This window comes from Siphateles boraxobius, unplaced genomic scaffold (genome assembly GCF_051911475.1).
Source record: "Siphateles boraxobius isolate OS27281-9 unplaced genomic scaffold, OSU_SipBor_1 41, whole genome shotgun sequence".
NCBI classification, from domain to species: domain Eukaryota; kingdom Metazoa; phylum Chordata; class Actinopteri; order Cypriniformes; family Leuciscidae; genus Siphateles; species Siphateles boraxobius.
Genome location: NW_027509042.1, coordinates 40,190,948 through 40,203,146, shown reverse-complemented (window position 1 = coordinate 40,203,146; position 12,199 = coordinate 40,190,948). Strand labels below are relative to the sequence as shown.

Genomic DNA, 12,199 nt, shown 5'->3' with positions numbered 1-12,199 from the left:
ACTGATACTGGAATTAAAATTGCATTATGTGCATTATTTGAAAAAAGTTAATTGTGATTTCAGTTGAGCAAGATATTGATAGTTTCATAAGCTAAAGAAAAATTAAGCAGCTCATTTATTTAAACCCTTCACAGTAGAGTGAGTGTTATGTATGTTTATTCATCAGCATTTTAAAAACACATTCTGGGAAGTGCTTATAATACTGCTGATGCCATTTTTCTGAGTACCTGTGAAATCCCTTCTTCCCTTTTCTCTTAGCAATACTAATGCAGACGTAACATGGTTGCTGACAGATTATCACAATATTACCTCATGTAATCTACGGTCAAATTTTGCCACGGCCCAGTCTCCCGCCATGTCAGATTACAACTGTCTTTAATTCTTTGTCACCGAGTCATAAATATATTCGAAAACTTTAAGAGACAAAAAAGACAAATCGCAGCAGATTATTTTTTTCATTTTTATTTAATAGGTTGACCGAATAAAAGGAACACTTTTACTTCATGGAATGTGGTTTCATAACAGAACGTTTACATATTAAGTCAGGCATGAGTTGTCTTGCTAGGTTTGCAAGGTTTAGTAAGCCATCGACTTAATACTCCTCTCCTTCTTCATCCTCTTCTCCGACGCTGTCTGTGCCCACCTCTTCATAATCCTTCTCCAGGGCAGCCATGTCTTCTCTGGCCTCTGAGAACTCGCCCTCCTCCATTCCTTCACCCACATACCAGTGAACAAAAGCTCTCTTGGCGTACATCAGATCGAACTTGTGATCCAGACGAGCCCAGGCTTCAGCAATGGCTGTAGTGTTGCTCAACATGCACACGGCTCGCTGCACCTTAGCCAGGTCTCCTCCAGGAACCACAGTCGGGGGCTGGTAGTTGATGCCAACCTTGAATCCGGTGGGACACCAGTCCACAAACTGGATGCTACGCTTTGTCTTGATGGTGGCGATGGCAGAGTTGACATCTTTAGGTACAACATCTCCACGGTACAGCAGACAGCAAGCCATGTACTTGCCGTGACGGGGGTCGCATTTCACCATCTGATTGGCTGGCTCGAAGCAAGCATTGGTGATGTCAGCAACCGACAGCTGCTCATGGTAGGCTTTCTCTGCAGAGATCACTGGGGCATAGGTGGCCAGAGGGAAGTGGATACGTGGATAGGGCACCAGGTTGGTTTGGAACTCGGTCAGATCTACATTTAGGGCTCCATCGAAACGCAGGGATGCTGTGATGGACGAAACGATCTGCCCGATCAGCCTGTTGAGGTTTGTGTAGGTGGGACGCTCAATGTCGAGGTTTCTACGGCAGATATCGTAGATGGCCTCGTTGTCCACCATGAAGGCACAGTCAGAGTGCTCGAGGGTGGTGTGGGTGGTAAGGATGGAGTTGTAGGGCTCCACCACCGCTGTGGACACTTGAGGAGCTGGATAGACAGCAAACTCAAGTTTTGATTTCTTTCCATAATCGACAGAGAGCCGTTCCATTAGAAGGGAGGTGAACCCAGAGCCGGTGCCACCACCAAAACTGTGGAAGATCAGGAAGCCCTGGAGCCCAGTGCACTGATCAGCCTGTAATAAAAATGGTGAAAATTTAGACGGGGAGGATATCAATTATAAAAACATTAATTATACATTAATTAAACATTAACTATCCAGTTAGGATATAACTATTTTCTACAGAAGCAGGTTAAGCTGCTGTCACTTTAATGACGAGTTCAGACTACACAATACCAGCCCAATCTTTGCACGATCCGTTTGACGTGGGGTGTCATGGGGACTCGTAAATGACTGGGCATCAGAACGCAAGATTTTGAAGTGTCATAGTGGACGATAACCGACGCCGGTCTGTGTTCAGTCGACAGAAAAACTAGCAGGTTTAATTTTATTTTCTGTCCTCCATGATGGGTTCTGTCACAACTATGATGTTGACCAATAGGAGCACAGAAGCTCTTCTGAACACGGCTTACAAAGGTTGAGAAACAAAAGAATCAATGGTATAAGTGCTGCAATGGAGTAAAGGTTTGTGGAGCTATGGGAACAATACTCATACCTTTATGTTGTTTTCTCAAGGGACTAGGACGACAGAGTGAAAAAAGATAAATGCTGGCGAACGATAGCGGAGACGCTTCAGCAACTTGGTGAGTACTGGAATTAGCATTAAGCTAGTACAACCATTGTTTGTTTACGCTCTTGTTTCCGGAAGTCAGTTGCTAGTTCCGCCTTCTCTATGACATCAGACATCATTAAAGACGGCAAACGATGATTAGACGTGAAGCAAAGTGTAGTCTGACAAGGCTTTGGAGAAAAACTGCAATGTCACTATTATTTAATGTTCATAGAAACATTTGCTCCGTCCCACACGCATAAATATAAAAAAGGCATTGGATCTCATGCGCAGCAGCAGCATTTTGAAAGCGAATAGGTTGAAAAGATATTCAAGTGTAGGTCTGAATGAATTATTTGAAAATATTAATTATTACCCAGTCCCTCCCTCAAATGGGCATTATGTCAAAAATGTTCTTTCCTTTAACTCGTTCCCCACCATTGACGGAATTTTCCAAAAAATGGAGCATTTACAATCGTGAAATCCTGCAGGGCCTGACTAACATCTACAGTTAATAGGCAATGTGGTAGAGTTGGGCCAATAGACAATGCCATCGTCCATCGCCGATGGCTGACAGACATCACGATGTTGAGCCGTTATCGTGATTCCTCCTCCTGGCCAGAGAGCTAAAGTAAAATGTGCACGGCCATTCAAACAGCGTTTTAAATTAATTCCTATGGAAGTTGAGCTTTCATAGAAACGCTCTGCAGCTCACTAGTGGATATGCGCCATTGGGGCACTGGGTGGGTCTTGTCCCACATACATTGGTACCGAAGTCCATGGGAAAATGTTACGTTTTTAATGATTTCATTGTTTTCAAAGTTTTGGCAGATGGCCATCTAGCGAACTGATATAGATAACCCCCACCTACCAATGTCATCGTCCATTTCGATGTTTCACTGTAGACATCGTCTGATGCCATTTTGGTAGACATTGCCCAACCCTACAAGGCGGTGACAGTATGGGTGTCTTACCAGTTTGCGAGTCCTGTCCAACACCAGGTCAATGATCTCCTTGCCAATGGTGTAGTGCCCTCGGGCGTAGTTGTTGGCAGCATCTTCCTTGCCAGTGATCAACTGCTCAGGGTGGAACAGCTGGCGGTAGGTACCTGTGCGCACCTCATCTAGAAAAACAAGAAACTTATTATAACTGCAGGCAAACCAAAACACTTGAAATTGTCCCCAAAGAAAAAAATTTTATAGAAGGTGCCAAGAAAAAAAAAGGTTTATTACCAATGACAGTGGGCTCCAGGTCGACAAAGACTGCTCTTGGGACATGTTTTCCAGCTCCAGTCTCACTGAAGAAGGTGTTGAAGGAATCGTCTCCTCCTCCAATGGTTTTGTCACTGGGCATCTGGCCATCTGGCTGGATCCCATGTTCTAGGCAATACAACTCCCAGCATGCATTGCCCATCTGGGCTCCGGCTTGGCCGACGTGCATGGAAATACATTCACGCTGGAGAAAGAGTAAGAGAATAATAAATAGTTTGACATTTGCAACTTGAAAAGCTTGGAAGAAATATCAATGAAATATATACATTTAAATACAGTATATCATATAAATAGAGCTTATTACAGCAAAAGTTACTAAACACAATATTTCTGGTTTCCCCTGGAAAAATACATGACAGCAGTTCTCTTTTATAGAAGCGCTATTACGTCCAAACAAAAAAATGGGGCAGAACGTTTATTCAGCACGCTCTTCTCATATGGAAAGTTGTTGAATGGTGCCTTTTATTAAATGCAAGGGCAGGACATTATAAGTAGTTTCTACTGTAACACTCTTAACATTACAAACAAGATATGTAATAGGTAGCGACTTTCTTTCAGCTAAAATGTTAAATGTCATGAAATATGTTCAGAGCCCAGTAACAGTAAGTAACGTTATTGCCTAAGATAATCTGTTTCTAAAGATCAATTGGTCCGCATGTGGATCAATGCCCATAACCAGCTCCCACCCATCCACACTGCAGCTGTTTCAGGCGTTTTATCTGCATGAGCGCATGCAAGCTTAAATGCTGACTAAGCCTAAAATCTAGGGAGGCTGGGAAACGTACACATTTTGCGCTCTTATGCTCACTTTTTGAATGTCAAATAATACTCATTTTTACATCTGAATCAGAACTACGGACTTAAATGAGTCAGAGAGTGACTTATAAGTATAGTGTGGGGGAAGAGACCCAAAAGGGAAGGGCAGGGCTGGTCCCTTCCCCCACCCAACGGGTACCACCCTGCTTTGGCGAGACAAAAATGAGAAGGAAAAAAAAAAGCGCGGTAAGTGATCGCGCCTAAACGGCAGACCTTTCTTTATTCGTGTATCTTAAATACTGACGTGTCTGCTCGACCCTGTGGCGCATATTACAAAAGCTTAAGCTTTATAATATATTTATAAGACCAATACCAATCTGGATAATATGTAACATGCATCTTATCGGGGCGTTTATCAATTTTACACATATAGCCTATCAGTTTAGTTTTCCGCCCCTTTTTCTTTGTTCCCTCTGTGTGCCTTTCGAAAGTGCGTCAGACATCCTAAAGCTCCTGCTGTTGCGCGTGCGCGCGCTTTTGTCTCGCAGCCGCCCAATGCATCAAAATACCTTTAATCCTAACTAAATGCAATTTTAAACGATTCTACATATATCTGACTATTTTAAAACAGAAATGACTTCGAATTTAATACAAAACTAAAATATATGTATTTGTAAACACGAACATCATACTGTAAAATAACATCGTACAGACAGAGAAAATATTCGTCTATCGTAATTACTGATAATAAATGTGAAATATTACTCACCATTTTGTCAGAATTTCCTTCGGACCGACGTTAAGGATTCGGAAAATGAAGGCAGTATTGCCGCGGAAGGGGCCAGCCTACGATTATATAGAGGCGCGCGACCGGATGGAAGAGAGGAGGGGCTTATGGCTTCACTGTTAGCGCGGTCACGAGTGAGAGAGGAGGGGACTTTTGGGCGGAACTTCACATTAACCGACACATTCAGTCAGAAAAGGATTGATAGGGAATGGAAATTGCCCAGTAAGTCAAGGGGTTCTTAATTTAAATTGTAAAAATAATAAATCCTCACAGAAACGGCGCTACACACCACGATAATATAGGTCGATGAGTTGAGGTCGTTTTTATTATATTTATTTGAATAAGATCCGCCATTAAAAATAATCCCTTATCACTGCTGCTGCACCAGACAAAGACAGGTGTTAGGTTTCATTCAAGTTTTAGTCTTACCAAGGTTTGTAGAAAAGGTTAGGCATTTCTACTTGTTTATCTGGCCAGCTCTTTATTTAATTATTACATACTAGAAATAGTTCAGCGAAAGATTAAAATATTTGCATATAAGTTCTTGTAATGTAAGTGAATAGGGACTGTCAAGCATGAAAGAGGTCAATATAATGTGGAAAAGTTCAGAGAAAAACAGTTTGGAGCAACCCAGTGTTAAATTATAATAATAGATTTTTAATTATAAACATATGATTAAACTAAATAAATAGATACAACTATTTTTTTTTTAATTTAACAAATAATTGAAGAAATAAACAGTACATTCAAAGGAAATAAACATTATATCAACTAAATATTTGCCAAATACTATATTACACTTTTTTTCAGTATAAATTTCGTCTTTTTACACACAAAAATATATAGCTGCATTTTAAATATTAGGATGAGAATGATTGAAGATTGAAAACCCCTGGTCTATACGATTTGCGTGCTACATTCCAATCAAATTTGAAGCACATGATTATTATTAAAAACATTTCATGAAGTAAAAATGTTTGCATTTACATAATTTTCTTATAATAAATTATATTTCCAAATGTTTCTTTAAAAAATAATAGGTATCTTTCTGAACATCTAAAAAGACAAATAATTTCTGAACTCTGGTTTCCTCCAAGAGTTTTAATGGCCATTTGTCTCCAGAACATATTTGATCTGGTCTGGAAACATGTTGCAGTAACATAGAGCCACATTTGAACATTAGTTTTCGCATTAATGCATTAACTCCATGTATCTGTGTCATGAACTTTGCACTTTGGTAGATCAGCAGGAAGCCTCAGCAGATGTGCTCTTAAAGGGATAGTTTCGCCAAAAATTTAAATTCTGTCATCATTTACTCAACCCTTTGTGTTGAACACAACAGAATATATTTTGAAGAATATGGGTAACCAACCATTTGTTAAGAAGAAAAAAAACACTATGGAAGTCAATGGAGCCCATCAACGATTTGGTTACCAAAATTTTTCAAAATATCTAATTTTGTTTTCAGCAGAAGAAAGAAATTCATACAGGTTTGTAACAACTTGAGGGTGAGTAAATGATGAAAGAATTTTCATTTTTGGGTGAACGATCCCTTCAACCGGAAGATAATATGTTCACATCAAACGCATTGACTGTAATAATGCTTTCTCACTCTTTTCCCACACAAGGTTTTGTGGCGTGGATAAGCCCAAATGTTTAGAGAAGGACTCAGTGGTGAATGTCTGGCATGCTGTTGGTGGAGGGCAGTGCATTTGTGTCAGTTTATGATAGGAAAGAACCAATAAAAGGGTCAAGTTCACATTATGTTACCATCATGCTCCCAAATGTGAGAAAAGGAGACCATAAAGTCATCTGGTTTTAGGGGGAAAGTATTAATATTTTTTCCTGCGTTAGACAGGGTGGGAGCAGATGTATTTAAAAAAGTTAAAATAAAAGGAGCTTTATGTATAATGAGCTGTTAAGGGCTAGATTTGCATCCAAATAGATTGTCTTCTATGTAAATTAGACCATTGTGTTTGTAGAATTTACCTTTCTGTCTGGAACCATTTGCAATCAATCACTGAGAGTTGCACTTCATCCTATTTTAAGAGTATTTTCTTCCTTCCAATTTACAGTTAGACAGAAAGCTTATTTTTCATTTTTACCAATTCAGTTCTTAATATATAGTTACAGCTTAAAGTGTAAAGGGCTTTGCCTGAAGATTTACATTTAAACATTAGTCTTGTAAAGACATCTGAGTGTTGTGTTGTGCTATGGCTGGCCAGTAGTGAAATGATCTTAAAATTACATGCATGCAATTTGTCAGAAGGCACTATTAAACATCTCAACAACTAATATGTTTTAATATTTGATATAACATGATTTTAACCTTAAAGTCTGTGCAAGGTTATCTCAAGCCCGCTGAAACAGAATGACTCATGATTTTAAGTCATGCAAATAGTGTAACACTGTTGTTGATTGCTTCCATGGCACCCTTTCAATGTGCTCTCCATTTGCATTTCCTTAGTCCTCAGGCAGTCAAATTACAAAGACATTACACAATCAGGCTTCAGGTGGCACAGTACCGCCCAGTCTTTTATTCTTACCCCAGAGCACTTACATTTGGCTGTTAGCAATGTAGTGGTTAGTACTGCAACAATTCTCAACCTTTTTGTAACTATAGTAACTGGTTATCCTGTTTGCTGAGGAACTATTTTTTTGAATGACAACCAACTCAGTATAATAGACAACAACTAAAATGCCAATATGAGTCTTTAGAAGATATCACCATAACCTTTATGGTCTGTCACGTGCGCTTGGAGTTGGCTTGCATAAGTCACGTGGATGATTTGTTCATATTCATGCACTCATTACAGACAAACAAAAACAGACTGACAGCTTGAATCAATATAAGGATTTTTTTAAAGGCACATAATCTACATGTCAAATACAGCTTTCAAATGAGCATAGGAAACATAAAAACAATATTTTGTTAGTGACAATACTGTTTGTGAAAGCTTTGAAGATTTGTGATGTTTCTTGACAAGATTATGCTAACCAGTGATTCCTTTAATACTCCTCTTCTTCTCCCTCTTCTGCGACGCTGTCTGTGCCCACCTCTTCATAATCCTTCTCCAGGGCAGCCATGTCTTCTCTGGCCTCTGAGAACTCGCCCTCCTCCATTCCTTCACCCACATACCAGTGAACAAAAGCTCTCTTGGCGTACATCAGATCGAACTTGTGATCCAGACGAGCCCAGGCTTCAGCAATGGCTGTAGTGTTGCTCAACATGCACACGGCTCGCTGCACCTTAGCCAGGTCTCCTCCAGGAACCACAGTCGGGGGCTGGTAGTTGATGCCAACCTTGAATCCGGTGGGACACCAGTCCACAAACTGGATGGTACGTTTGGTTTTAATGGTGGCGATGGCAGAGTTGACATCTTTAGGCACAACATCTCCACGGTACAGCAGACAGCAAGCCATGTACTTGCCGTGACGAGGGTCGCATTTCACCATCTGATTGGCTGGCTCGAAGCAAGCATTGGTGATTTCTGAAACGGACAGCTGCTCATGGTAGGCTTTCTCTGCAGAGATCACTGGGGCATAGGTGGCCAGAGGGAAGTGGATACGTGGATAGGGCACCAGGTTGGTTTGGAACTCGGTCAGATCTACATTTAGGGCTCCATCGAAACGCAGGGATGCTGTGATGGAGGAAACGATCTGCCCGATCAGCCTGTTGAGGTTTGTGTAGGTGGGACGCTCAATGTCGAGGTTTCTACGGCAGATATCGTAGATGGCCTCGTTGTCCACCATGAAGGCACAGTCAGAGTGCTCGAGGGTGGTGTGGGTGGTAAGGATGGAGTTGTAGGGCTCCACCACCGCTGTGGACACTTGAGGAGCTGGATAAATGGCAAATTCCAGTTTGGACTTCTTCCCGTAATCGACAGAGAGCCGTTCCATTAGGAGGGAGGTGAACCCAGAGCCGGTGCCACCACCAAAACTGTGGAAGATCAGGAAGCCCTGGAGCCCAGTGCACTGATCAGCCTGCAGGATTGAATAATGAGTTATTCCTAGAATCACCTATCAGGATTTGTCTGCTGTTTTATTGCAGACCAAAATGCAACCCCTAAGATAAAGCCAACCTTTGACCCCAAGACAGTCTTACCAGTTTGCGAGTCCTGTCCAACACCAGGTCAATGATCTCCTTGCCAATGGTATAGTGTCCACGAGCATAATTGTTGGCAGCATCTTCTTTGCCTGTTATCAGTTGTTCAGGGTGGAACAACTGGCGGTAGGTACCTGTGCGCACCTCATCTGGAAAATTGGAAGCACTTTATTTTACAGTCCTGTTCCGCATGTACATACGATGTACTCATTATAGCAATTACAATAACTGAGTTATAACTAGGTACTAACCCTGAACCTACCCCTAAACCTAACCTTAACCCATGTAGTTACCTTATTACCAGTACTTTCTTGATTAAGTACACTGTAATTACACATACTGTAAAATAAAGTGTAACTGTAAAATTAATTTGTATTTTACTATTTATCATTTTATTATATTTCAGAAAAAATTTGGTCATTTGCACCTTTTATTTTCATTAGATTACTATTGGTATGTTGCAACAGAGTATAAGTTGAGAGAAAAAATCTAAGTTAGTCTTCTTCAGTATAGAATTTATACAGCCAGTTTCATTACCAATGACAGTGGGCTCCAGGTCGACAAAGACTGCTCTTGGGACATGTTTTCCAGCTCCAGTCTCACTGAAGAAGGTGTTGAAGGAATCGTCTCCTCCTCCAATGGTTTTGTCACTGGGCATCTGACCATCTGGCTGGATCCCATGCTCTAGGCAATACAACTCCCAGCACGCATTGCCCATTTGCACACCTGCCTGGCCGACATGAACTGAGATGCACTCACGCTACAGGGAGTAAATGAGAGGCATGAATAAAACTGCTAAAAGTAAAAGCCATTTAACTCTCTTTTGGAAAAGAACATCATCTTTTAATTTTTATAAACACAAAGCTAAAATCAAAAAACATTATCAAGACAGAGTCCGTAAAATAAATTTAACAAATTGCTAACAAAAGTATTCATGGAGATGAAGATCATTCATTCAAATTCAAGTACAATCATTCTCTATATTAAATAAAGCATGAGACAAATAAATATTTTAAAATGTCCTACCATTGTAGAATTTTCCTCTGGCCGATGTCAAGTGTTCGGTTGAGAAATCTTGTGAATGTTCTCTGTGAAGATATCATCACTATTTAAAGAGCAAGCTCATGCCATGGTAACATGGTTTGTTGTTGGCAACAAAGGGGTTAAGTCCAATTATGTTAATGTCATTTATAGATGACTGCAGTGCACTAAACAAACAGGCCTAGTTACATCCCAGTGCTTCATGTTTCCTGCAAAAGACACGCTAACAGGCCAACACTCGCCCAGTCATCCACAGGCATTAATATTTAACTCTGCATTGGTGAATCACATCTTAACAGAATTTGGTGAGGTTTGAATCACAGATGGAAGAACAATGTAAAACAGAGGTTAAGGGAAAGATAGGAGTGTGAACTTAAAATGTTTTGGTCCAACAATGCTAAACCTTTGACAGCTTGGTTAAGGTGGTTAAGGAATTAAACAAACCCCCAACTCTAAATGTCTGTTCACAACAAGAGTAAAAACAGCCAAATCTACTTCTCTAAAACTCTTTCTCATTCTTTGTTTCTGTCTCTAACTTACATAAGCTGTGCAAACTGACCCAGGCAATTAAGTCTGTAAACTATTGTTAACCGGCCAGGTGGCCATGGAGCCCAAGAACAAACAATTCTCATCTGTTCCCTGAAAGTTCCCATGACAATAGATGCACATGAAACATAATCAAGTCAGAAGGAGGAGGGTGGAGCTTCGTGCAAAATGTTAAGCTACCTATGGCTATGTTTTCCCCCCCAAATCTGATTCAAATCACATTACGTCTCGAGCTATGTTCCTGTCAGTACAAATCTGATTTTTGATCAGATTTAGCTAGCATAAACGGCAAAAACAAAACAAAAATCACATGAAATGCGATTTTTTTACAAATCCGTTTCGAGCTAGCAACTGTGAACGCAGTAAGATACATTAATATTTGGTTACAAACATTTCTGGAAATCCTTTTCAGTCTGACTGCTGCGATCGGATTTCGCGTAGTTTATGTCTGTAAGTTACGTTAACTGGTGGGTCGCAGATGTGCAGTCAAAGAAACAACAACACACGTAATTCTGTTTCTCTGGTGCGAGACTTATTTTAAAAGACGTGCGTGAAAGATGACGCATCTCTGTCAGACGCAATTTAGATTAAGCCAAGAGTGCCTGACAAAAACGCGCTGTCCTGATTCAGTATCTACGGGTAGATGATATGTTGTCAGGATATATGTCAGTGTCATTATTCTAACGTTATTTTCGTTAAATGGTACGAAATAAAGCCTCTCACCTCAGAAAAAAACGAACTTTCCTTGTTTCCTGTCAGCCGTTATACTGTGCTCGTACTATAGTGGCGCGCACTTTTTAATTGCACGCGCAAATGCGGCGACGCGCGCAATGTCATTTGCATTTTTAATAATTTATATTGTGTATTTTACCAAGGTAACTTTTGTTTCCGTTGTTTTTTGTTAAGTAAAGTGGGACGGTTCTTGTGTATGTCAAGCACTTTTGTGAAATAAATTTGCTTAGTTTGACTTGTTATAGTATAATTATACTTGTATGTTGTATATATAAATAAATCATTTTTTTTAGGTCAAATTAGGTTAAATTCCTAAAAACAAATTGGGTCGCGGTTGTCATAGATCTACATATACATATCCATGGCGGTTGTAGTTGTTTATGGCTTTAAACGCAGCGTCATTGCCATAGAAACCAATGCAGATATTCCAGAAAACGAAAGAGCGCATGCATGGGGCACAAAAGACAAATTTTTTTTTATCAGATTCCAATCGAATAGACTAATAATCGGATTTGGGCTGACAGTTAACGTTCCAGAAAAAAACACAGTGACTACAGTACAGAACATCACAATACCTTGTCTAATCCAGACGTCGCTTAGATTTTCTTGTACAATGGAGGAGTTTTGTTCAGCAGACCGACAGGGCGCTTATTTGACGTAAATTAGAGAGCGAGACGATGCACCTCCATTTTCCAGCATCCGTTTGGGGGAAAAACGCCTCGTCACACAATTGGGTACGCCTACGTCGTTACCAATGCAACAGAAGCATATACGTTGCTTATGTCTGGACACACATTTGATCACGAATAGTGCAGACAGTCTGTTTTGAGAAACAAAAACAAAAAATCAAATTTGC

The 12,199-nt window shown here is 40.3% G+C and overlaps 2 protein-coding genes across 4 annotated transcripts; both read right to left on the bottom strand.

Moving 5' to 3' along the window:
* Window positions 1-492: 492 nt before the first annotated feature.
* On the bottom strand, window positions 493-5,055 carry LOC143707048 (tubulin alpha chain). The gene is made up of 4 exons (XM_077199683.1): window positions 4,902-5,055; window positions 3,338-3,560; window positions 3,080-3,228; window positions 493-1,570 (listed from the first exon to the last, which is right to left on the bottom strand). The coding sequence occupies exons 1-4, from the start codon at window positions 4,902-4,904 to the stop codon at window positions 593-595; spliced, it is 1,353 nt and encodes a 450-aa protein (XP_077055798.1). The 5' UTR covers window positions 4,905-5,055; the 3' UTR covers window positions 493-592.
* A 2,372-nt stretch (window positions 5,056-7,427) lies between these two features.
* Window positions 7,428-12,145, bottom strand: LOC143707049 (tubulin alpha-1D chain-like). 3 transcript variants are annotated; one of them, XM_077199685.1, is made up of 5 exons: window positions 11,919-12,145; window positions 10,051-10,112; window positions 9,562-9,784; window positions 9,025-9,173; window positions 7,428-8,903 (listed from the first exon to the last, which is right to left on the bottom strand). In XM_077199685.1, exons 2-5 carry the CDS (start codon window positions 10,051-10,053, stop codon window positions 7,929-7,931), a joined length of 1,350 nt encoding a protein of 449 aa, XP_077055800.1. In that variant the 5' UTR covers window positions 10,054-10,112; window positions 11,919-12,145; the 3' UTR covers window positions 7,428-7,928. The 3 variants fall into 3 exon arrangements, with proteins under 3 accessions (XP_077055800.1, XP_077055799.1, XP_077055801.1); XM_077199684.1 differs by having other exon boundaries at window positions 10,051-10,116; window positions 11,924-11,998; XM_077199686.1 differs by lacking the exon at window positions 11,919-12,145 and adding an exon at window positions 11,335-11,440.
* Window positions 12,146-12,199: the final 54 nt, after the last annotated feature.

What these genes read in the sequence shown, in the direction of transcription:
- LOC143707048 (XM_077199683.1), bottom strand. An exon ending in CCTGGAGCCCACTGTCATTG is followed by an intron (nt 3,229 to 3,337) that starts GTAATAAACCTT and finishes TTGTTTTTCTAG; the next exon opens with ATGAGGTGCGCACAGGTACC. An exon ending in TGGACAGGACTCGCAAACTG is followed by an intron (nt 1,571 to 3,079) that starts GTAAGACACCCA and finishes TTTTTATTACAG; the next exon opens with GCTGATCAGTGCACTGGGCT.
- LOC143707049 (XM_077199685.1), bottom strand. An exon ending in CCTGGAGCCCACTGTCATTG is followed by an intron (nt 9,174 to 9,561) that starts GTAATGAAACTG and finishes CCAATTTTCCAG; the next exon opens with ATGAGGTGCGCACAGGTACC. An exon ending in TGGACAGGACTCGCAAACTG is followed by an intron (nt 8,904 to 9,024) that starts GTAAGACTGTCT and finishes TCAATCCTGCAG; the next exon opens with GCTGATCAGTGCACTGGGCT.